At 43.9% G+C, this 26,599-nt stretch overlaps 1 protein-coding gene across 5 annotated transcripts in view; it reads right to left on the bottom strand.

Moving 5' to 3' along the window:
* IQSEC1 (IQ motif and Sec7 domain ArfGEF 1) overlaps nucleotides 1-26,599 on the bottom strand; it is a 229,694-nt gene that overhangs the window by 187,607 nt on the left and 15,488 nt on the right. The window contains exon 1 of one of the 5 annotated variants that reach the window (XM_044300553.1): nucleotides 13,911-14,358. The exons of the other annotated variants lie outside the window; for them this stretch is intronic. Coding sequence (XP_044156488.1) covers nucleotides 13,911-13,978 — 68 coding nt within the window. The 5' untranslated portion in view covers nucleotides 13,979-14,358. Of the gene's footprint in view, nucleotides 1-13,910; nucleotides 14,359-26,599 lie in introns of those variants that run through there. 5 annotated transcript variants of the gene reach the window in all.

The following is a 26,599-nucleotide window of genomic DNA, read 5'->3' as shown; positions in this document are numbered from 1 at the left end:
ATATGGGCATAAAATGCCTGCCAACACGGGCGCTCAACTCTACAACAGATCATTTACACTCAGTAGTGCTCCACTTGTCTTGATGGGGAGTTTTCTGTATTGGTTAATTTAGTGCATTCTTGACCTTTGTACAAAACAAAGGGGTTATATATGTTGGGGGAGACAAGGATCAGGCAGTGGAAAATCCCTTTGTTCTGAGGGGAGAAGTCACCACCAGTCATCTGGCAGTGGATGTCTTCTCCATTCCAGCTGAGGACACATGCATTTCTATTGGGGGGAGTTAGAAGAGAGAACTGTCTTTTGAACATGAGTTTGGCCGACAGTTATCTAACGTGTATGGCCAGTCTAGACTTCAGAAGACTAACTACAGATTATCAGTAGTGGAGATATACACTGTGTTGGAAGTTCCCCATAGAAAAATAAAAATGGGGCAATCTTCTTGCCTATTCCTCTAGTTGGTACCAACCAACAGACACTCTGTTGCCCACAACACACTCTGCAATACTGCCAATGCCCTCCAATTTCTCTCCATGTCCTACAAACCACTTATCATCCTTGCCCAAGTCCAACATTGTGATGAGACAGGAGGGAGGGCTCCAGAGTTGGACGTTTGTTTTTAGGCTTGGCACAGGGAGAAGTTCCATCTACCTCTATGGAACACACCACTCACTAGGGCATCAGTCTTTGAAATATAAACTTATTATACACATTAAGCACTGCACGCCAGATAAGTGCAATAATCCGGCAAGGACACGTCCCTGTCTTTAGAGGATTTGCCCAAGAACTTCAAGGTCGTAACTGAAACAGTGAGGCTTGCAGAGCACGCAGCTCATATGGATACAAATAGACATACAATTAGTTGCGCCACTCAGTGAGCTACGCCAACATGTTTTGACTCTTTCCACCTGTACTATGTAGCAGATCCTGTTGGTCTGGAATTTACAAAAAAACATCACCTTGACAGTCAAGAACACTAAAATGTTGCCTATACCTTCTTACTAGCCCAGGGGTCAGCAACCTCTAGCACTCCAGCGGTTGGGAAACTACAATTCCCAGCATGCTCCATTCACTTCTAAGGGAATTCCAAGAACCGCTGCGCCAGTGTGCATGTGGGGAGTTGTAGTTTCACAACAGGTGGAGTTCCGGTGGGTGTTTTTTTTACTTAACCTAAAACGGGGGCACCTAACTACCTCCACTGCAGATGTGACCCTAGTCTAAGAAAGTTTGAGTCCAGTCTCACTTTATACACTATATTCAAATAGCAATTCCCCAATATAATAAAATGTAAAATATTATTAGAATGTTATTATAGAAGATCTGTTCCCTTAAGCCATGGGATAATTCAACTACCTTGCACAGTGGAGGACATTTTTTATATTTGCCCTCACTGACCCACAGCATCATTTATTGTAGCCTGTATTCAAGCAATATAGATTTAAAGGGGGTTTCTACTGTTGACCTATCCTGCGGATGGGTCAGCAGTATCTGATTGGTGGGGGTCAAACTCCCAGAACCCCGAACAATCAGCTGTTTACAGACACTCTTCCTAGGCCAGTGACGTCACGTTCATCAGTCACATGGCCTAGGTACAGTTCAGTCTCATTCAAGTGAATGCGTCTGAGCTGCAATACCAAGCACAGCCACTATACAATGTACGGCGCTGTGCTTAGTAAGCTGTAAGAAGGCTGTGGGGCTCTAGTGGGAGTGCTGGGATTCGGACCCCCATGGATCATATAATGATGACCTATCTAGAGGATAGGTCATCCATACAAAACATTTAGAAAACTCATTTATACAACAGGCTCTCAAAAATCAGGCAGTGTCTGCTACATATTCTACAGGGTAACCTTTGAAATATAATGGGGAAATGTTATTGATGCAATTGACTATATTTACTTAACGTTATTATACTGTGAAGCTTTAAAGGGTTTGTCTGGGTTTGGAGCCTACAACTCCGGGTTCCATCCCTGTCCCCCTGAAAATAATAAAAACAAACAAACATTCACCTGTCCACATTCCCGCAGGTGCACCATTCCCAGCAACTTCTGGTCTCCATAGGACTTGGCCGCAGCTTGGTCCCATGACCTCTATGACCAGTCACTGCTGTGATGTAGTCTTCAAGCTGCTTTGGCCCCAGTGGTCAAAGGACCAACCCGCTTCCTGGTCCTGCAGGGACGGAAAGGGTCCGGGAACAGAACAGCAGCCAGGGGAGTGTTTTTTTTTTTACTTCACCATCATCTACCATATAACTGTAACTGGTTTGCCATTCGTAAACCAAGTGAAGATGAATGTCCCGCCCTTGAGCAGGACAGTGTTACATTTATTACAGGTTCAGACCTCAAAAATTGTAACTAGTTGAAAAATTCCTGGTGACCTCAAGAACTCAGCAGTGTCAAATAAGCCCCCAACCTCCGTTTTCCTCGCAACTTTTTCAGAGTTTTTGAAATACCACAGGTTCATTAATACTTGATTTATGAGGATCCCAATACTGTGCACTGTCGTTATGTAGCCCGTCTCTTTCAGCTTACTATCAGCCAGAACTTTATGGCTTTAATGCATTCCCTTCATGCCAACAAGGCATTGGCACAGGTGGACTGACAAGAGGGTAAAGAGGTCACGGACCTCCTAACTAAACTCCAGTAAGTATCTGCTCCCACCCATCACACTAGAAGAATTAGCTACAGTATGTATGTGCTTGGATCCTGCTGGTTACAGCCTGTGTCCTGCTTCAAAGTCATTCTACAGGTTACATACAGAACTCAATTACATAAAAATGTATCTTAATACCAGGCACAGTACAGTAACGGGATTTTTAAAAAAAAATTTGGGATGTCTTTGACAACAAGCTTGTTGACTGATTCTGATGATGACTAGCAGAACTGTTAATGCAGCTCTGGATTATAAGTCCCCTTTCACAAGAGCGAGTATTCCACGCGGGTGCAATGCGTGATTTGAACGCATTGCGCCCGCACTGAGTCCGGACCCATTCATTTCAATGGGTCTGTGTACATGACCGTTGTTTTTCAATCAGCAGTCCGTGCTGGACTATCTTTTCTACTGCTGCAGATTGAAGAACTCCCCTGGCTCGGTCCACGCACAGGAGATTCAACATGCAGGGTGAGCTGGATTTGCTTTCTACGTTGTTTTTCAAGTGTTGCGTAAAAAAAGCAGCATGTTCTATATTCTGCCTTTTTTCATTAAACGCTGGCACCATAGAAGTGAATGGGGCTGCGTGAAAATCGCATTGCATTCGCAAGCAAGTGCAGATGCGATGCTAAGAGATGTTGTTTGTAAACCTTCCGTTTTTTATCACGCACGTGAAAAACACATCAATGCACATTTCACCCGCGTGATAAAACTGAACACAATCGCAGGCAAAACTGAATGAACTTGCTTGCGAAATTGCACATTTTTAACTGAATGCATCTGGACCTAATCCGTATCGCTCGTCTGCAAGGGGCCTAATACAGGCCATAACTCTCAATCAGTGCAATGTAATGTACATTAGTTTTATATACAAGTTGTTCAGTGCACAGGTCTCCTTTTAGGTGAGGGAGGCATTGATACTGTAGGAAGTTCTCCAGTTTGTATAGTCTCCTATACAAATATGCAGCTGCACAGGGGCCCCGCAGGCTAGTTGTACATTCTCTCAGATCACATGTATGGGTCTAGGACGAGCACTTAAGCAGCCCTCTTTTGTTGGTGTTTGCCTATAGATAAGCTACCGTGAGAACACAAGTTTCAGCCCGTTAAGTAGCTGTGACATCACAAATGTCTGTTGGGTATACTGCTGTGACATCACAATAGGTTTCCATTGGGTAAGCTGCTGTGACATCACAAGTGTATTTCCACTAGGTAGACTGCTGTGACATCACAACTGGGTTTTGATCAGGTAGGCTACCATGGTATTACAAGTGGGTTCCTGGCAGGTAGGGCTTGTTTCACATTAGCGGCAGAGATCAGCCTGCCGGACCTCTACGCACTCCGGCATTGCCGTTGGTATGTAAGCCTCTGTCCACCCCCATTAATTATAATGGGGAGCGGCGGAGATCCGGCAGCATTCCTGCGAGTATGCGCGCATCGGTTTTCTTCTGGACGATTCTTGACATATTTGAGAGAATGCGACTGGATCTCTGCCAGTCCCCATTATAGTTAATGGGGCCGGACGGAGATTTACAAACCTCCCGCAATACCAGAGTGCAACGACATCCAGCAGGCTGGAAAAAGTGTGCAACTAGCCTAAGCTGCTGTGACATCACAAAAATGTATGTGACATCACAGCTGTTCAGTTAAACAAGCTATGGTGACATCACAAATGAGTTTTAGTCATTTAGCTGCTGTGATAGGAGGGTTTCAGACAGTAAAGCGGCTGTGATATCACAACTAGTTTCAGTCAAGTGAACTCTGGGGCGTACATAACATACATACTGCCAAATTAGGAGCTGGAAAAGAAGGGGCCCATATACTGTTCTTGCACAGTGGCCCCTCTGTCATTGGTTTCTGCCCCTGTAGGAAGTAGATCGCGATACAGTACAGAGACTGATTAATTAATTTACATTTTCAACATAACCTTCTACTTCAGAAGGCGTGAGGTTTATAACTATTGTCTCTGTGTTCACGCTTTCTCCTCTTTACGTAGTCGTCAAATTTTAATGACTTTTGCCGATTTTAATCCTGCTCCGGAGAGATGCCGTCCTTGGTTACTTTACTGATGGGACACTTCAATTGCCTCATCTCTTAAAATGTATCAATTACAAAGTGGAAAATAAAAACAAGAGAAAACAGATACGGTTACAAACGTCCCGTAATGCCGGTTATTTCCCCTATAATTAGGGCTTCGCTGGAACAAGACTGTCAGTCATGAGTAACATTGTGGTTGTGCAGATTCCTCTGAGTGAAGTAACTGTTTTCTGGCTGCCAATTCCACCATCTGGTAATTATATAACCAATAAAATAGATGCAGTACTAAATAAAAAATGAATTCACGACGTTCTGCAGAATAACGCAGCAGTTCAGTAGGATCCATTGGAGACTTCATCTGGTGTAACGCTACTTTCAGACTTGCGTTGTTATAGTCCGGTATTGAGATCCACCAGAGGATCTCAATACCAGAATGAAACAGATCCGTTTTGATTTTGCACATCAGGATGCAACTGTTCCGTTAGGATGCGGTTGTGTGAAATAAAAACTGAAAAAAACGGATCTGTCACTAAATACATTGAAAGTCAATGGGTGATGGGTCTGGTTTTTTAGGCTCCTAACTCACCATTGAATTGCATTGTTTTTAGTGCCTGCCCCCCCCCCCCCCCCGTTATTATGACTTGACGCAAAACCACAGTTTGCTGCGTTTTTGTGTCCGGTCACAAAATGGAATGCTGACGGAACAGAAGACGTCCTGATGCATCCTGAATGGATCTGTTTCCATTCCGAATGCATGAGGACTAAACGGAAACGTTTTTTTTCCGGTATTAAGATCCTCTGCCGGATCTCAATACCTGAAACAAACAACACAAGTAGCCTAAAACCTGCCACTCTGATAGAGCAGTATATGGGCTACAATAAGCAGCAGCTTGAATTCCACCGATGGGCCTGAAGTCTACGAAGCCTGAAACATATATGTCCAAATCTACAGGGTGGGCCACAAAAAAAGCAATGTCCCCCCCCCCCCCCCCCCCGTGTGGTTTGTACAGGATAAGGTTGGGTTCACATTAAGTTTTCCCCATCTGTTTAATGTATACAAAATACATATACGTTAAACGGATGCCTCAGACTTATGCCATACAGTATCTGTTTACCATAAAGTTCCTTTGTAAAAAAAAAATATATATATACGTTTTTTTTACCGGACTGTGCAGGATACCAGAACATGGCGTGCTGCGTTTTTGTATCCTTTTTTTTTCTAACATATGTCAAACGGAGGCAAAAAACGTGATGTAAACCCAGCCTAAGGCCCCTTGCAGACGAGTCAGTATTCCACGCGGGTGCAATGCGTGATGCGAACGCATTGCGCCCGCACTGAATCCAGACCCATTCATTATAATGGGTCTGTGTACATGAGCGTTGTTTTTCACGCATCACTTGTGCGTTGCGTGAAAATCGCAGCATGTTCTATAGTCTGCATTTTTCACGCAACAATGACCCCCCTAGAAGTGAATGGGGCTGCGTGAAAATGCGTTTTTCACAGGTGGTTGGTAAGAGATGCCGTTTGTAAACCTTCCGTTTTTTATCATGCGTGTGAAAAATGCATCAATGCGCATTTCACCTGCACGATAAAAACTGAACAACTGAACGCAATCGCAGACAAAACGGAATGAACTTCCTTGCGAAATCGCCGCATTTATAACTGAACGCATCCGGAACGCCTCCGGACCTAACCCGTATTGCTCGTCCGCAAGGGGCCTAATACTCATCAAGCCTAACTGTCCTACAATAAAACAATAAAACTAAAGGTTTGTGGCCTCCACGGTCACCAGACCTATCGATGTATGACTTTTTCCTGTAGGGTTACAGTATCTGAAGGGTACGGTTTATGAAACTAACCCCCAGACAGTGTCTGCAATTCACGTCCAGAAAATGGAACACGTGCTGTAGAAGATGTCCCTGAATAATAAGTCGGCACAACTTTGCATGGTTAGTGGAAAGAAGAGGATAGCTGCATAAAAGTATGATGCAGGATCAGACCGGACAGCCTTTGTTTGTAGTATGTAGCCCTGGATACATGTACAGTCCATCTTTTCAGTAATGCAAATTAAAAGGAATTGCATTAATGCAGCTTAAAATTAGAGTTTTGTGAAAAGGTTCAATATTCTAGGCTCAAAGTGTCACACTCTAGTCAGCTAATTAACCCATACCCCCTGAGCAAAGGGGACCTGTAAGCCGTAATCATCCAAATGATACCAAATAAAGGCTTCAAATATCTCTCTTTGCATGTACTGAGTCTATCTCATATATTAGTTTTACCTTTTAAGTTGCATTACTGAAATAAATTAACTTTTATTTCTTTATTTTATGCACTTATATAGCACTACCATATTCCGCAGCGCTTTACAGACATTAGCATCCAACTGTCCCCAATGGGCTCACAATCTAAGTTCCCTATCAGTATGTCTTTGGAGTGTGGAGGGAAACTGGAGAACCTGGAGGAAACCCACACAACCAGGGGGAGAACACACAAACTCCATGCAGATGTTGTCCTTGGTCGGATTCGAACCCAGGACCCCAGTGCTGCAAGGGGAAGTGGACTCAGCCACCGAGCTGCCCAACTTTGCACGATATTCTAATTTTTAGAGTTTCACCTGTAGATCTGCATAGGGGCCGTAGGCATAAATAGTTGTACATTTTTAACCAGTATGTGGAAAGTTGCTTAATAGGTTTTTAGATGTATTCTAGAACTGCCATACAGTTGCAAAGAAGGACATGCTGTGTAATGTGCATAGTTCATCCACACTCTACATCGTGAAGGTCACACCAATGAACGTCACATGGCCTAGGAAGAGGCCTAAGTTCTCAGGGAGTGCCTCGGCCCATTCATCAATATGGAAATCCTTGCACCGTTTGCTGAGGCCCCAAAAAGGGGAAATCTATTAATAAAGTATATTGCAAAAATTATTATAGGGCAATTAGGACATTTTTAACTGAAGTTGCATAAAACTTTAGTTAATCTTTATAGGTTTAAATAGGTAGATATGTGTCATGTGTAGTGGGTCTATAAATGCCCGTTTTTATGGGAACAATAGGTTTTTTAATTAAAAAAAATAAAAAATAAAAAAATGATGTGAAGTAGGTACCTATTTTTCAATGTTAATATGAACATTTCGGGGAACATTTATTAAGCGTTTTAGACACCAGTCTTAATAAGGCCCTGAGCTGGTGGTGGATCTGACTGAGTTTTAAAGAGGCGCCGGCCTCTGCATAAGTTCAGCTGGTCCTCCACCAGTTCTAAACTTACGAAAGCTCCCTTGCTGGCGTAGATTTAGACCATTTTCTATGCCTAAAAGAGGCGTGGAAAACGATGAATGAGATGGGCCTGCCGGCCTGTCCCCTTCCTTGTCCATGTTTTTAGACCTGGCATGAGCTGGGAGAAGTCACAGATTGTGGCGCCGCAATCTGCTCCAGAAATACGCCTAATTTAGGCGTATTTCTGTTTAATAAATGGCCCTCTTTTTCTGCAATAGGACTTTTTTGTAGTGCACCACTTTCTGCTCACATATTTATCCATGCTGTAATACTTCCTCTTCTTAAGCGATTTCACTTTGCCCTTCACTATAAATTGGTCTCTTCATTCGTTTTATAAATGCACAGTGCACGGTGCCCAGGCTTTGGCTCAATATCCTCCACACAAATGTGCTTTTATGTTGAACAGGAACATATTCCAACCTCCCACCTATTAATCTCAGGGATGGTTTCAAAAATTGTGAAACTAAATTTGAACTAAGGGTGTACGGTGTGTCCGCTTGTGGACATCCCACCGACATTTTTATCACCGTCTATTAATAAACCAAGCTGATAATGTGTTATATTGTACCACAGGTTCTTTATAAAAGCAGCGTGTTCATGTTAAGCCTCTCTAGTCTCTAGCTTAGGCCCCCTGCACACGGACATGTGCTTCCCGTTGCCGTATTGCGGACCGCATTTGCGGATCCGTGATGCACGGGTGCCGTTCCGTGGGCATTCCGCATCACGGATGCAAACCCATTCACTTGAATGGGTCCGCAAATCCGGAGATGCGGAATGGTGCGGAACGGAAGCACAGAACGGAACCCTACGGAGTGCTTCCGTGGTATTTCAGCCCGTACTTCCGTTCCGCAAAAAGACAGAACATGTCCTATCTTTTTGCAAAACGCCCGGATCGCTGCGGCTGCCCCACGGACATTTTGCGGGCCGCAGCACGACCATGGGGTCTGTGGGTCCTGCGGTTTAAGAAACGTAAGTAATTCCCTGCTGCCCTTCTTGTTAAGATCCAAATGAAGCAAATGACTCCTCCCAGGATTGCAAGATTTCTTTATAATTATCTGACAAAATATGAATAATCCTATATAAACCACACTTTAATCAATCAAGGAATTCCATATACACTGTAACATAATTTATAATGCTGTCAGAAGGGGGCACAGTGAAATCTGGTACGCCACTTTTGGACACAAAATGTCACAAGTGTGCAACATTTTGTGCATTTTTGCAACTTTTGGTGTCATTTTGCGACATTTGATAAGCTTCACCACCTATAGTGTGCAAGCACGACCGCCACTGCTTCTTCTACATAATAAAAGCTATTTGCTGAAGTGATACAGCCCCTTTAAGATCTGGCAAACGTGGAACTAAGACAGAGATGAGATCCGCGTGTGTAGTCTGAGACCTGACGGAGACCCATTTTTGGGCAGGGATTCAGAGACAACCCTTGTCGTACAGAGGCTGAACACAGTCAGCAATGTTCTGATGTTCCCTTTTGTGTTCTTGCCGAGTTGGATGATGTGAAAGGTTTTATAAACATTATCTGCGCAGAAAACTCAGCACTGCTTATGCAAATGCTGAACCGCCTGATCTCTCGCCTTGTACACTTATCATCCGTCTGAAAGGAGGATAAAGGGAAATATCAACACGAAACACAAAGTTGAGCCGTCAGATGTAAATACAGAATCACGTACGTGCGGCAGACTCCTATATACCGTGCGACGCAGATAATATGGCATTTGATGGATCTCAGCAATGCGATACAAGAAAAACTGAGAGCCAGATAGGAGCGCATTGTACTGCAGATAAGCTGTACTTTCTGGTGATCATGTACGGAATCCATACAAAGTGTGTGTACGGAGGTCACATCTTCAGAAAACGGATAAAAAGCCACGGAGCAAGGGCTTACTGTTAAAAATGTAGATATGAGTCTCTGCCTTATAACGCCATGTTCTCTTTAGGTCTAATATCCTGACCTGGTTGTAGGGGTGGGCGATATGGCCTAAAATCTATAATGCGATATAATTTGAAGCATGTGCGATATATATTGCGATATATTATTTTCTTCTGTATGTATACAAAAAATACAAAATTACAAAACTTTTCAAGAAATTTTTAATATGTGTATTGTGTAACAGATCTTTTTCCAAACAATGTAAAGATGAAGACTCAGTGTTAGTAAAATGATTGCCATCATTATTATACATGTCACCCAGCCAGCACCATCAGCCCCATGCCATTTGCCATCATCATACATGTCCCCCAGAGCCAGTGCCATCAGCCCCATGGCATTTGCCATCATCATACATGTCCCCCAGAGCCAGTGCCATCAGCCCCATGGCATTTGCTATCATCATCATACATGTCCCTCAGAGCCAGTGCAATCAGCTCGATGGCATTTGCCATCATCATCATACATGTCCCCCAGGGGCCCAGAGCCAGTGCCATCAGCCCCATGGTATTTGCCATCATCATCATACATCTCCCTCTGTCACGGTGGGGAGTGGGGGAAACCCCCCACCGTATAATGGGTACTGATACTAGGCCACAAAACAGGGATAGGGAGCAGGTCACCTCCTACAGCCGCCCTTATTTTGACCCTGATCTCCTAACCGTATCAGCGCCCCCTAAAGGTGGGAGTGCTCATACACTCGAACCTGGATCCTACTGACCCTAACAGTCCCTGGCATAGGGGTCAGGAATAGGAGACAACTGGTTCCTCAGGGACTTAGACGAACTGGAGTCTCCAGCTGCCTAGTAACAGGTGGAAGGGAAAAGACAATCAGCAGCAACTGAACGGCAGGTCAGCCCCTGGAGAAACAACAGCACACCAGAAGATAAAACACTTACCTGCCGCAGCAAAGAAGGAAAAACACCAACACAACCTGGACCCCCATGCGGCCACCGATGCAAGGTGGCTCCAGGCAAGGCTGCAAATATCTTTAGGTTCAACAACAGACTGGGAAAATATCAATCATCCATGCAGATCACAACACCAAACCGACCTGACATGGAACACCAGACATGACATAAACCACACCAAACAACATAACAGGTGAGGAGGAGAAAGGAGACAAACTGCTGTCTGACTAGGATGCCCTCACACAGGTAACATGACACATCCAGAAAGGAGCAGAGCTCCTACACATATACAGGCAAACAACCACCTGACCTTCAGGCTCACAACACAGTATAAGAGCCAGAGGCAACACCCAGCTCCACCAAGCACACATCTTAACCCCGAACACACCAGGATGGGAAGGGACACACAACTTAAAGGGGAAGTGTCAAAACATGCGAAACAACATGTTGCCACTAGCAACAAGCATGCACGGCAAAAGTGTCATGGTCCACTACACCAGACCATGACACAGCCGTGACACGCGCAGAGCCAGTGCCATCAGCCCCATGGCATTTGCCAATTGCCATCATTATACATGTCCCCCAGAGCCAGTGCCGTCAGCCCCATGGCATTTGCTATTATCAGACATGTCCATGTCCCCCAGAGCCAGTGCCATCAGCTGCAGCAGCCATCTTAAAGTGAGACAGTGAGAGACACTGAGGAACTGTGTGAGCAGTGAATCCGACGGCATCCAGGTGTGAGAGTGACCAGAACTGCAGCTAAGTGAAGCTGATCGTGTTCAATACCCTGATCCTGTCCAGAGGAACCAGGATTGCTTCCAGGAATGCTGATGAGAGCGGAGGAGCAAAGCTACATACACTGCGGTACCGCATGCTTGTTGGAGAGGCATTTGTTCTCTTCAGGGGCACCAGCAGAGGCAGAGCAGACTCGGGTCAGTAAGCACGCGCCTCATCACAGTGTTGGCGCCTAGGGACTGAGACCAGGCCTGTAGTTAGTTAGGGTGTCAGGCCACAAGTGTTACTACTGTTCATTGCAAGGACTCCATAACTTAAAGTGACATTTCACATTGGAGAGCTGATAAACTTCCCACAAACTCAAGCCAGGCTGGCGTTTTGCTGAAAACAAATACTCAGGCACATGCTACAGGACCAGTTATGGGAGGGGGATACTTTAGATCTGTGTAAGATTGCAAGCTGTTGTGCTGCACCGCAGGCTAGCCCGTACCACACACCCTTTCAGTGATTCTTGTTCTTTTAGGGTAAAAACAGGTAAGGTGTGGCAGTTTAGTTGTGCCCGCCAGTAGGTAAATTACTGCTCTTTCCTCCTGCATCCATTGGAGGGCACCGTGCTGTGCAGCACAAGGGTCTCAGCCTTCGGGCTGGTTGTATGTAAATTTATTGTATGTTCTCAGCATTTGTGGTTGTGTTTATTGCCACATTTAAGTAAAATTCTGTTTTGGCAAAAAGCTGATGTTGGGTTGCATTCCTCGTTCGTGACTTCACTGTATCCTGGAGAGCCCACCCCGGTACACGGCTTACAGATATATTAAAATTGTTTAAAAAATTGACTTTAAATGTGGACAATTAGGATAAGGATCCAATGATTTGTTCCTCACACTATATAGACAGTAGGGGAGTTAATGGGTCACCCCAACTTTTGGACCCTCAGGCGCTTCCCAGTTGCCCAGCCACTCAGCACCAGTTTAGTGCAGAATGCTATTTTTCTATTTGGAATCTGCCACGTTGACGTCTCAAATGTTTCTCCACTTATTATTATCTCGGAATAATTTCTGAACCGACACATTTCAGGCATCAAACCACCGCAGACGCATTAATCTAGGCCTGTCTACACCACTAAATTATCTTCCCACTAACAGATCATTTATTTCTCTTGGCTTGAGTTCCTCTATTGTATTCTGTTGACTTCATGGTGTTAATTATAAGCTCCGTACCAGGCCATGGTTTCATTTCTATTATGGGTTTTGACCACACGTCATACAAAACCCACGTCCATAGGGTGGAAGTGATTTACCTAAACACCAGCGAGACTACCTTTCACCCTGACAAGTGGTAGGAGGTTATACTATGCCAGCAATGTATACATTTCCTTACATAGTAAGCGCCTGGGATACAATAAGGAGCTGTCAGCATGTCCGGACGACTCCCTGTCACCGCTATGACTTCATCGGCTGCTCACATACCTGTTTATTCTCCTTCCACCAGAAAAGACCAGAGAGAGCGTGGCACAGAGCACAACACTCATCATAGTACTGGGATGTATGCATTACAACGATGTGTATGTGCTCACTTGCTTCGTAGGCATAAAAGCAATCTTAGACATTTGCTAGGCTACACCGTCAAAAACCTTGTGGTCATTGTGCAATATACACATATGTGAGCAAATAGCTGTATGCACTCTCGTGTAGGGGACATTCCCCATTCATGGACGTTTTTACGTGTACGTTATACTACTTTGTTGTTTTTTTTTTAAAGATTGAACATATTACTTCTCAAATTTTCTCCTAATGGTGAGAGCTCAGAGTATTTTAGCTGTGATATGGACACTATATGTCCCTATAGAAACATTATATATCAAAGCCAAAATAGTCTGACCTCCCACTTTTCTGCTTAGTGGAACTAGATCACTATAGGATCCTATGATAATTTAAGTCCAGGACAGGTCTACAGCGGGAGATCCAGGTATTGTGGCCGTATATATGAAAACGCCTTTGATATGGTGCTGGTACATTTTGTACTGTATAGGATGGTCCCTATTTCACAATGTAATTTGTCAATCTAGAGGCCATTCATACCGACATACATTAAGAATGTTACTACTGCTCCAGTCCGCAATGGTCGCACGCTGTAATCTCAATTACAGAAGCTCCTCTGATGCCTTCAGTCAACGCCGTGCGCTCCTGCAATGCCAGTCCGGTATCTCACGGACCAGTGTTCCACGGACGTCTGCTTGAGGCATCAAGTAAAATAGCTCCAGGTTTGGCGACCCATCTGCAGGACAGCACTTACCCCATATTGCCCCCACCAAATGCTATTGACGGTCGCTATGAAAAATAATTATTCATAAAATAGGACCCTACCTTATTGTTCTGACAGACAGGCAATATTTCCACATTAGGTTCCACATGGGTCCTCCATCCCCCTTCATGACCGCCCAAGATCTCCTGCAAAATCCACTTAGTAAGGTACAACTGAAGATATAAGGCGAGATCAGTTCAGGACTCACAAAGATGCAGTAGATTCCATAACTTGTAGAAATCCCCAGACTTCTGGGACCAAAACTTCAGTTGGAGCCTGGTCTCATGTTACCTCTTCATGGTTTACAGGAATCTGTGTTACGCTGAATATTATGTACATTTTCCGAGGAAGGAAAAAAAACAGATAACCTCAAAATGACTGGTTTGGCTTTTTTCCTTTAGCCAAGATTTCATCCAAAGGTCCCTTTATTAGGTTTCTTCAGCGTCTCCTCTCAGAAACTGCAAGTGAAATCATCTACTCGAGGCTGCACAAGACCCCAGCTGTCTGCACACTATCTGACTTGACGGCTGTGTAATAAACTCTTTCCCATGCCGAGCGCCCTAATGAATCATTTTCCAATAAGCAAACAAGCAGCCTGAAACTTAAATGAACCAGGGAAATGTGAGGCTGCACCGCTCAATGTACTAGGCGCAGTAATCTGCTTTTAGTACAAGGAAATGAAGCCATATTAAGGACACGCCAGTGATTTTCTGAAATGGAAAATACAGCATCTAGAATCCTTTTGTCTTAATGTTCTTCTTCAGGAACACTGGATGAGAGACCTGGAGGGCACACCTTAGGCCTTGTATAGGCCGCTGTGTTACAGCCCCATGTACAAGAAGCACATCTAGCGCCATCTAGGGAAAAGGCTCCCTGCCTTCCAGTGACAGCATCTATTCCCGTTTTTGGATATAGACTATGTGAATAAGACCCAAGAAGAATTTAATGGAGTATTAAATATAAAAATACTGAAATATTTTTTTTATGAATTCTAGTTCTTTGTCCCTTCATCTCCCCACTTCCTTTGAGATCATCTTACAATTAAAACAGAGAAACATAGAAAGAAACTTTCTCTGTATCCCAGGAGATCAGCCATGTCCCCTCACCTCCTCCTCTGTAAGACAACTGGCTGCAGCAGGATCCTCCCACCTCTGTCCTGTCTACAATTGGGACAAAGCGAGTTGTAAGCTCCACCCCCTGTCCTGTTCTCTCAGCCAATCACCAGCAGAAAATGGAATAGATCAGCCTGGGATTAACCCTGTATTCTCCACAGGATTTCTTTAAGGGTCCATTCACACGTCCGTTTTTTCTTTCCTGAGCTGTTCCGTTTTTTGCGGAACAGATCTGGACTAAATCTGGACCCATTCATTTTCAATGGGTCCTGAAAAAAATCTGACAGCACAATGTGTGCTGTCCGTTTCCGTTGTTCCGTTCCGCATGTCCGAAAAAATATAAAACATGTCCTATTCTTTTCCGCAAAAATCGGATCCTGGTACAATACAAAGTCAATGGATCCGCAAAAAACAGAAGACATTCGTATGTCATTACGTATGTCATCCGTTTTATGCGGATTCCGTTCCTGGAAATTAAATCCTGCAAACAGAAACTTTTTTTTTTTTTTAAATTTTTTTTCAAAGAAATCCAAACAACTTTATTTGCTTATTGAAATTTATACATGTTTCCGTTTTTTGCGGATCCGCCAAAAACGGATGACATACGGATGACATACGAAAACATTTTCAGGAACAACGGATCCTCAAAAAACGGACCGAAATTCGGGATATTTAAAAATACTGACGTGTGAATGTAGCCTAAGACTGTTTATTTCAGGAACATGTAGAAAATTCTGCAGGCTGACAAATCTGACAGACAACTAGAATTCCTTCTTGCAGCTTAGTTGAGGTTCATAGAAGGGTATCTCAGTTACAACAAGTTATCCTCAATCCATTGGCTAAAGGATGACTGTGACTGCTGGGATCACAGGGAGAACGGGGGGTCCCATGTCCCTCATTTGAATGGAGGCTGTGCCCTGTTGTTCCATTCAAAATCCATGGGACTGCTGGAGACACCTAAGCACTGTCCTCGGCTATCTCCAGCAGTCCCATATAGATATTGTCATACAAGACGGCACAAAAAAGATAGATTGCAACCAAAGAACCAAAATAAAGCCTAAAGGAGGATTTTCTTAGTGGCCTAAAAATAAGTAGAAAAGGGAAACTATGATAAAAAAAATAAAAAATTAGGGCTCATGCACACGAACATGTGCCAGCCTGGTCCGCAATGCACGGGCACCGACCGTGTGCCCACCGTCTGCAGACGTGGACCCAGTCACTTGAATGAGGTCCTCGATCCGTATCCGATGTTCCGCACTACTTTTTTGCGGTGTTGAGGCACGGACAGAAAACTCATGGAGGCACTTCAAGTTAATGGGTGATATGGTGCACAAGTTGCCGGTGCCCGTATATTGTGGACCCGCTGTTTGTGGGCTGCAAAACGGGGACGGCTGGGCAACGGCCGTGTGCATGAGCCCTTACAGTCTTTCTGAAGGATCCCTGGCCGTCATGGAGGCCTAAGAATACTAGTTTCTGCTACTTAGTAACAGTAGAGGCAGCCTAATGGTAGGAATATTATATCTGCCCTTGTACCCACCCAGCATTGTCAATCACATAGACAAGTCGGGGCAGCTGCGAAAAAACATACAATGATCACTGGGTCTCGATGCTGGATTGGGGAATGCTAGGTAAGTAATAGAATTATAGTACTATAGTATAAATATATATCCCCACAAAACCTGAAGTCTATGTACTAACTCATGTATACACGCAGACATACATTACTTGGCTCAGTATATGAGATGAAAACTCTGCTCTTAAAGGGGTTGTCCCATGAAAAATATTCTACAGTTTTCAAACCAGCACCAGGATCTAAATACTTTTGTAATTGCTTGTAATTAAACATTTAGCATAGCCACTGAGTTATTCATTAAAATATATCTGTACAGCGCCACCTGCTGTTTGTTCCCCCCCCCCCCTTATTTCTTTGTCCGGCTCACTGAGAAGGCTGCACATGCTAGGTTTCATCCTTCAACTGCCTCGTGATAGGGAGAGCTGAGACACACCCCCTGAGCTGTGATAGGCAGAGCTGAGACACGCCCCCTGAGCTCCAACAGGAACGACACGCCCCTGAGCTGTCAGCTTGATATAAAACTAGCAGAGCAATGACTGGGGAGATCTCTGGATCCATGTGAGGTACAGGGCTGGTTCTAGCTTTGTTAGAAAGAGATGGTCATGTACTATATGATGTCCGGTTTTAATTTTTTTACACTAGTTATTGGATAACCCCTTTAAGCCCTAAGTTCTCAAAAGATTTAAACAAGCGAGTTCCCTGGACACATTCCCGAATGATAGTGTAAAGGGTAATTGACATACATGGTACTCTGAACTGCCAAGGCATGACTACACAGATTTACAAAAAATGAAAGATCCTAAAAGGACGTTGTTGCCAGCAGATTGTATTCTTCTAACAAAAGCACTGGAAGATCTGGAACTAATTAGAAATGAGCTCACCAGGAGTGAAAACTGGAATTGTTCTGCTCCAGCAGTCGCCCAGATGAAAGCACTGACAACTCTGAAGACTACGAAAGCCATAGTGATGGAGGTCACTCAGAGTCCAGTTGTTTCCTCAGCACTAGCATACAGTATTACAGTGCTAGTATACAGTACTCTAGGATGTCCTAATACCCCACTGCCTGGATATGTAGGGGAGAAGGGCTGACGCAGCAAAAGTCAAAATGGGGGCCGTCTGCTAGTGTGGGTTAATGTCACAATGCATCTCATCTAGAATAGGGTGACTTAGTATTACCTCTAACACTCCATTTCTGGTAGGGGTGCAAGGGTTTTGTGCCTGTTCTCTTTAGGGCATATTCACACAACCATAGTGATTTTGCGGATAAGCAAAACACGGATAACGGCTCGTGTGCGTTCCACAATTTGCAGACCGCACATGGCCGGCACTGTGATAGAAATACTTATTCTTGTCCGCAATTGCAGACAAGAATAGGACATGCTCTATCTTTTTTGCGGTGCCACAGAACAGAACTACAGATGCGTATAGCACACGGTGTGCTGTCTGCATCTTTTGCGACCCCATTGAAATGAATGGGTCCGCACCCAATCCGCAAAATTGTGGAATGAGTGCGGACCTGTTCATACGGTCGTGTGAATGAGCCCTTAAAGGGATATTCCCTAACCAGGCATGAATGAATGAAGAAGGGGCAGCACTCTCCATTCACTTCTATGGGACCAGTAGACATTCACTTCTAAGAAACTCTGGAGAACAGCTGAGCGCACTTGCTTGGCCGATTCCATAACTCCCATTGAAGTGAAAGGAGAGAGCAGTGTACATGAAGGGTCACCTCTCCATCCCATACGTGGATGCGGCAGCTAGGAGGGAGATATAATAGAACCACATAGAAGTCAATGGGCACCATATTATGGTATATTTTTGTGCATAGGCCCCTAATCGTGTTTGTTTTTATGGAGGTGACATACTGGACACCTGCGAGAATACTTGATGCATTGAGCTATCCCTGAAACTGTCCAGTTTAAGGGCGCATTCACAGGAACAAGTGACAGGTGTGCAAAACACGCGCAACGGCCATGTGCACCCTACAACACAGTGCGGACCCATTGACTTCAATGGGTCTGGCATCCGCAAGATGTGGTCAAAGACAGGACGGCCTTATCTTTTGCGGCGCAGAGGCACAGACCCGGAAGAATTAATTATCAGGTTTATGGTCAGACCTATAATTTAGAAACCTGAATAATCAGTGTTTGACAATTTACACCACTTTTTTTTTAAATTACCATTGTTTGTCTATTTTTCATAAAATTAGAGGCGCAATTATTGCAACTGGAAAGTCCTCAGTTGCATGCAGATGAAGTGATTAGAGCGTCATTAGCTAAACGAAATGGCTACAAGCCAAGAAGTACGGCAATTACCCTGCTTAAGTCATTATACCGCTATAATAATGGTATCGAGCAGGAAACATCCCAGTTACAGATAAACTCTGACCGGTTCCTGGGTATATCAGGCCGAATGTCCAGTATTAATTATTTTATGCAAAACATTTATTGTCATTTTTTAAAACAAATAAAATAATTATTTGTATTATACACAAAGTAGAAGTCTCCTGGATATCTGAGGAGGTTCTTCCCTGAGAAGACAAGGACCGTCTGCACAATCCTGATAAGCGTTCTCAAATCCATGTATTCTAGGGCGTAGCTATAGGGGAAGCAGCTGCCTTGGGGCTCAAACTCAGAAGGGGCCCACCCAGGAGGAGGACTAAAAGATTTTGTCAGGGCGCCCTCAACAGCATTATAAAAGGACATTATATACAGAGACACTGTAGGAAAAGGACAAAACGGCTGCTGAGAAAGCGATCTTGACTAACCACAGGAGTGGGGGTTGCACAGAAGGGGGTTGCGAAGAAATGACTGCAGATCAGGCTGTGCAACCAGCGAAACATTGTATGAGGACAAGAGACAGCAGTAGCCATCGCTCGTCCCCATATAGCGGAGGTGATTGCTGCATGTGAATGGCGCTCTTTACCTCCACTGACGAGCAGGCAATTATTGGGAAGGAACGTTCCTCCTTCCTAATAATTGCCTGCTTAGTTGGTGCGTGTAGATGTGCCTTTATATTCATGTACATGCCTTAAACCTCAGCATACTGCACCATGGCATAGGTCTCATGTCCCACAGACTAGAAAACGCCAAGGAAGGTAGTGGGGAAATATCCCTAATCCTTGTAGAATTTTCTTTTCACTGAGATAATAAGTGACATTTAAAAGGAAAAATCCAGTTAAAAATAAAAAAATAACTATTTTCTGATGTCATACATACAGTATCTCCAGAGTATCTGACCACCGCCAGTTTCCAGAATAAACTGCAGAGTAAATTAACTCCTTAGGCGACACTGGAATTCAATTTACTGTAAATCTACTGTAAATTTACTCTGACATTACTTCGAAGCAAAGACCCATTCATTTAATTGACAATTTGTTCAGAACAGGGGTCAACAACCTCCCAGCCCTTCAGCTGTTGTGAAACTACAACTCCCAGCAAGCTCCATCCACTGCTAAGGGAGTTCCGTCAACAGCTGAAGAAGTGCAAGCCGTTTGTTGCAGTTTCCCCATTAACTCCTTCCTGCTCAGCGCTTTAATATTACATTGATGTAATATTATGCAATTTAACATTGTTTTCATGCCATCACTTGCTGGTGCTAGCTGTATTATACACCGTGGCACCCTGCTCTCACTGCCAGGATTGGAGTTATCTCTTAGCCCGGCAGTTTAACCCCTCAGATGCCACAGTTAATAGCAACCATGGCACCTGAGCAGTTAGACAGAGGGATGGAGCTTCCTTTCTCCTCCCAACAGCATTGTACAAATAAATATATATATATATATATATATATATATATCTTATATAAACATAATTGGTATCACCATATCACAAATGGCATTCAAATATAATGTTACAAATACCCAAAGCCAGAATTGGTCACCTTATCGCCAATAAATCCTGAATAAAAATTTATCAAAAGGCTGCATATACCCAAAACGGAATAAATAAAAACTATAGCTCGCCCTGCAAAAAAAATGAGCCCTCACATAACTCCATCAGCAGAAAAACAAAAAAGTTTAAAGTTTTTTCATAATCAACCCAAAGTTTTTTTTTAAAACTTATACATTAGAGGTACCCCAAAATGGTACAATTAAAAGTACTTCTCGTACTGCATAAAACAAAACCTCATATGGCTATATCGACAGAAAAAAAGTTATGGCTTTAAAATGCAGAGATGAAAAAAACAAACAAAAACTGCTGCCCGTGAAAGGGTAATCTGGTTGCTACAAGGGGATAACTATTAGATCAGTGGGGGTCCTACTGCTGAGATCCCAACCAATCATGAGAATGGGGACCCAGGACCCATACTCGACCTGCCGATCTGTTCATTTCAGGGAGCTCCAAGGATGCCATTCTCATGATCGGTTGGGGTCCCAGCGGTAGTACTCCCAACTACCTAATAGTTATTCCCTGATAAGGGAAACTTGTAACAGGAATATCCCTTTAAGGACCAAACTAGGCTACATCCTTAAAACGGTTTTCCTAGATCTTTTTACAGAAGACCTATCCTACCATCCTGGATAGGCCATCGTTATCTGATAGGTGGAGGTCCGAAACCCAGAACCTTGATGATCAGCCGTTTGAGAAGGCACTGGCACTCAAAGTGGCGCCACGGCCTTCTCTCTGCTCACCAAGCACAGCGCCGCACACTGGAAAGCGGCTGTACTTGGTATCGCAGCCCAGACCCATTTACTTCAATGGGTCTGAGCTGCGCCCAGGACACTTTACCAATGAACGTGACATTACATGGCCTAGGGAAAGCTGAGAGAAGGCCACTGCTAGTGTTGATGCCTTCTCAAACGGCTGATTGGTGGGAGTCCCGGGTGTCTGACCCCCACTGATGAGATACTAATGACCTATCCAGAGGATAGGCCGTCAGTAAAAATATCTTGTAAAACCCCTCTAAGGGTTTAAAGTGAACCCATACCAGAGCCACTAGGCACTTGTAACACTATCCCTCTTTTATAAAATTCTGCTCTCATTTACAATTACAATTTAATGCTTATAACTGAAATCCATTTTAATAAAAGTTTTCACATAAGTGAGACATCCATCTTATTTTGAGTAAGATACGGGAAGAGAATGATTTTGCGTCCCCTGTTTACAGCGGAGCATCTGAAGCGCCGCTCAAAACCATTATTCACATGAACAGACTGAGCACAAATGGCTTCAGCAGCAGTGCTGCAATGCACCGCAATCTCCCTGCCTAAAAATAGAAGACAGAAAGAGAAACATCAATGAGATGAAAGGGACGACAGCACAAAGCCCTCATCCACAGCAGAAGGAGCCCTTCCCTTCACTGAGCTAAACCACAATCGCCAATCTTCCTACCTACAAGAATCTGACATTCTAACACCAGAATATTCACCATTACGTCTAACCAAGAAATCTCCAAAGGGTTTTAATGCACAATCTCTGATGGGGAGTGCCAAAAGGAGACATTTTCCATCAGGGCAATCATCAGGGTTAAGTTTTCTCTCTTCTTAAAGTGAACCTGACAGCATTTTATAGAACAGGAGGAGCTGAGCAGATTATATATACACACTTTACTGGGAAAACACTGAGCATAATTAGTATTTTATTCATTTAAATCCTTGCTCTCCCAGGGCTTATGAGTCCAGTGGGCGGTCCTACTGAGTTACTGACAGGTATCTCTATGAACAGTCATATAGGGAATCTTCTGGGCTTATGAGTCCAGTGGGCACTCCTACGGAGTTACTGACAGGTAGCTCTAGGAGCCATGGGGCATGCACCTAGAGTCTCTGCTCTCTCTGGAACTGCCACACCCTCACTTTGATTGACAGGTCCAGCCATTATAATGTTTTCAGTGCCTGGTCCTGTCAATAAAATGTAATGACCAGGAGTGCCATTACCACTTCTTTTTGGCACCTTGCTACCGTCTCCTATGTGTTAATGTATAACATTTAATGTACCTCTTGTCATCTCCTAATAATGTGCATATTTATTCCTGAAACTGTTATGTTCAAGTGTAATTAACTGGTCCACCAGCAGATGGCGGCATCAATTGGCAGAGATAGTTTCTCTGGAGAGGAACCTTCTGCTTCCTTCGAGCCTTCTCTAGCGAGGGAGAAGTTCAGAAGTTAGTGAGCAGTTTAGCCTTCCCCTCCGTGGGGACAGGTTGTGTGCTGGCTAGCAAAGCACTGCCTGCTCTGCTAGGCCCAGAGGCCCTGTCTCTGAAGTCTACATGGGTGCTTGTCCCCTCCTGGGCTTGCATAAAGTCTGGAAACTGTATGGAATACCGTTTATTATCAAGTAAAAGCAGCTGTTCAACGTTACTACAAAGTCTGGACTCCATTTATTCTACTCACTCATCATCCAAGTTCAACTACCCTTTTTGCACTGCTTCGGACCACATCACGTCTGGGATCCATGAATATCCAGGTAGGAACACCGTGACAAGTGTACATAACATCTACAGAGATTGTAGGCCACCCTGCACCACTGTGGCAATCCTACCTCTGGGTACCAACATTCTCATCTACAAAGGGAGCAATGCGCTTCCGCTGCCTAACCGCAGCTGGCGTCACATTTACTTGCTCTATAAGAGGGACATATTTCATAAAAACCTCCTAAGGGGCGAGGGATACCCCAGACGCTGAACCGGGCCATCGCAAAAAGTGCAGCAAGCATGGCAGTTGCAGAGAGAGCTGAGCCTCTAGGCGTAACGCCAACGCCCCCATTGCTCGTACAGGCTCATTGCATATATTAAAACATTTTTCTCAGTAATGCGGGCACATATAAACATGGGACCAACACAGATGTCTTCAGCAGCCAAGTGCACATGTAACAGGTCAGCCAGTGTCATAGGGACAGATCTGCTGACAGAAGCCCTTTAAAAATGTATTTTTCATTGTGTTTCCATCATCTTTTTTTTTTTTTTTTTTTACTAATAATTGATAGAAACTACCCAAAAGAATCACTGCAAGTCAACATCACCTATATCAGAAAACTGAAGCACTCTGCAAACACATATACAAATACATCAAATATATCTTTATTGATTAATTAAAAATACAGCTTAAAATACAAATAGGCAAAGGCATTGACACTCCAAAACCACAAGTGGGTGCCGCTTTGGGTCTATTATAATATCACATAAGATATGTAAAAAGGGAAAATATGCCCCAAAAGTGACAAGTACCATATGGTATTCCCTAAAACGAGTACATACAAATCAACACAAGTAAAACATGTCAAATACAGAACCGGATGGGCACCTCCAAAAAGAAAACACCCCGACACGTATTTCGCATCAGCTCCCTCAGGGGAGACATGTGACAAACGTGTTTACGGCTCCACATCATGTCTGCACGGCCTGTTATACATGAGGCCCTTGTTCTGGATAGAAACTGTAGAGGAGAAGAAAGGTGGAGTAGAAGGAGGCAGGAATATCTGACCAAGATGTGAACTTTCTCCTTAGGAACACAAGAGATTTACAAATACTTTCCACTAACCTAGCATCTGACTGACTCAAGGATATGGAATTCATCCAAACGCTGTTTTATACTTGAAAGTGCCAGCGATCAATTAGACAAATCATTAGTGAGAACAGAGGAACCGAGCTCTGTACATTAATTATAAACACGTTTAAAGGTTAACATTGGAGCAGTCAATAACCAAATCTACGCAATGGGAAGAATACTGTAAAAATTGTTCCGGATTAAGGTCCCTTTATAAAAACAGCTGAACTATCAGGGGGTCCTCTCTGCGTGCGCCTCATCTCCTGGATCTTCTCAGCTTGGCAATGAAAATCACACACGGAAAACAATCAGTAAGTAGGCCAGCTAATTCCTGATTAACGTCCTGTTAGCAAATTGTTATGAAATATCTTAAAGAGGAAATCCATAAAAAAAGAGAACTAAAAGAACCAAATGTTAGGCCCATTGAATAGCAACAAATACCAAATCCGTCTGTCTCCTTTACTATTGCAATTCTTTGACGGGTCATTTGAACGTTTTCTCAGGCGTAGACACAAAGATGTGCCGTAGATGAAACAAGCAATTTATTATCTTTTTCAGCTTTTTGTATTAACCCATAATAGAATTCAGAAATATCTGTTGATGGCCTTTCCTTAAAGGGGATGTCCAAGATTTTTTTAAAAAGTGCAAGAAAGTTCGGGGCTGAATGAAAACAAAAACACCTTTTAAACGTCTCACTGCTCCCATGCTGACAGGTCCCTCCTGCTTCAATCTCCACAGGGCCTGCTGTGGTCACCCGTGGTTCATGATTCATGTGACCACTACAGCCGATCACTGGCCTCAATGGTCATGACTGAACGACATGCGACTGCTGAGGCCAGAGAAAAAATTGTGATGTAGAAATCCAACCATATAATTAGTTGGACCCCCGCCGATCAGCTGTTTGAGAAGGTACCAACGATTGCAGTCATGCCACAACCTTCTCACAGCTTTTCCTAGGCCATGTGAGGTCATCGGTCACATGACTTAGGCGCTGCTCAGTCATATTGAAGTGAATGGGGCTGCAATACCAAGCACGGCCACTATACAATGTACGGCGCTGTGCTTGGTAAGCGCAGAGAACACTGTGCTACTGCGAGTGCCAGTGCCTTCTAAGACAGCTGAACATCCGGGGTCCTGGGTGTTGGACCCCACCTATCAGATACTGATAACCTATTCAGAGGATAGGTCATCAGTAGCAAAGTCTCAGGAAACCCTTTTAAGGCTACGGTCCCATCTGCGTTCGGTAGACGCATGTTCTGGCAGAGGAGCAGACTACTGGAATCACCGTAATCGGCATAGCCAGACACTGCCGTGGCCAACCAGATACCTATTTACTGAAATGGGAATGCTGGCTTTCTGCCGGAAAAAAAAAGCTAAATGCAGCGGTATTTGTGCCGATGGATCCCATTATAGTAAATGGATATCCGGAAAGCCCTTGCGGTGTCTAGCTATGCCGGATATAGTAATTCCGGCAGATTTACCGAACATAGCTGTGAAGCTAGCCTTATATAGCACTTGTATATTCCGCAGCGCTGTACAGAGATTGTCGTCAATCACATCAGTTGTCGTCAAAAATCAGAATTTGGTATTAAACCATCTGTATGGTTTTGGAGAGGCCCCAGGGGAAACATACACAAACTTCATGAAGGTGTTGCTCTTGGCTGGATTTGAACCCAGAAGCTCAGGCAACAGCGCTAACCACTGAACCACTGGGCAGTCTATCCCATACAGTAAGAACATACCTGTGAATCCACTCAGGGCTGTGGCGGGGCGGGGGGATGTCTTAAGAATGGCATTTCTGGTGCCAGCCTTAACAAGAAATCTTGCTGGAGTATGATGTGCCCAAATATTGAATAATTATGGTGCATCCTCAGGAAGTATGTATACCAAAAAATTACATCTATCATCAGGTGTACTGTAATATGGCACACATACTGTGTCAGGCAGAGATCCTGCCGGTGACCTGCCCCTTCCTGCCCACTTTTTGTAAAAGGTGAGAAAGTTGCATATTTTGGTGCAAATTTGCAACTTTCCTACATAGCACGATGATACATTTCCCCAGAGGACCTTAGGTGGTGCAACATTTTCTACAAATTGCCCATCCACTCCACCACTAAACCCAGTAAGACTTTCTACACTCTCTTTTCCCTGTGATCCATATAATCCCCAGATGGTACCATGATAATGAAGAGAAGCAAAGTGGAAGCACTGGACCACAAAGCTTAGGGTCAACAGAACGAGATGCCTAAAACAGGACGGAAAACATTCACTCTTACAAAGTGAGAACATGACTGAAAAGTGAAGCCTCAGAAGATTGCATTTTAAAATAACCATAAAGAGCAAAACTACGTTTTAATGATAATTCTCCTTCACGCTTCAGTGGTCTCCATGTAATTAATGCAGCAATCCCCCAGCCATCAGTCTATCCGGTTCAAAGAGATGACAGCATAAATCACCGAACTACAGAGGCGAGGTCTGCGAAATCTAAACACATCATTTATAATCTGTACGGAATTTGGGGCAGGACAATCGACAGTAAACCGAAAACCCGAACTTCACTTTAATTCCTCATTATTCTAGCTG

This window comes from Bufo gargarizans, chromosome 7 (assembly GCF_014858855.1).
Source record: "Bufo gargarizans isolate SCDJY-AF-19 chromosome 7, ASM1485885v1, whole genome shotgun sequence".
NCBI classification, from domain to species: Eukaryota; Metazoa; Chordata; class Amphibia; order Anura; family Bufonidae; genus Bufo; species Bufo gargarizans.
This window is presented reverse-complemented; position numbering and strand designations above follow the sequence as displayed.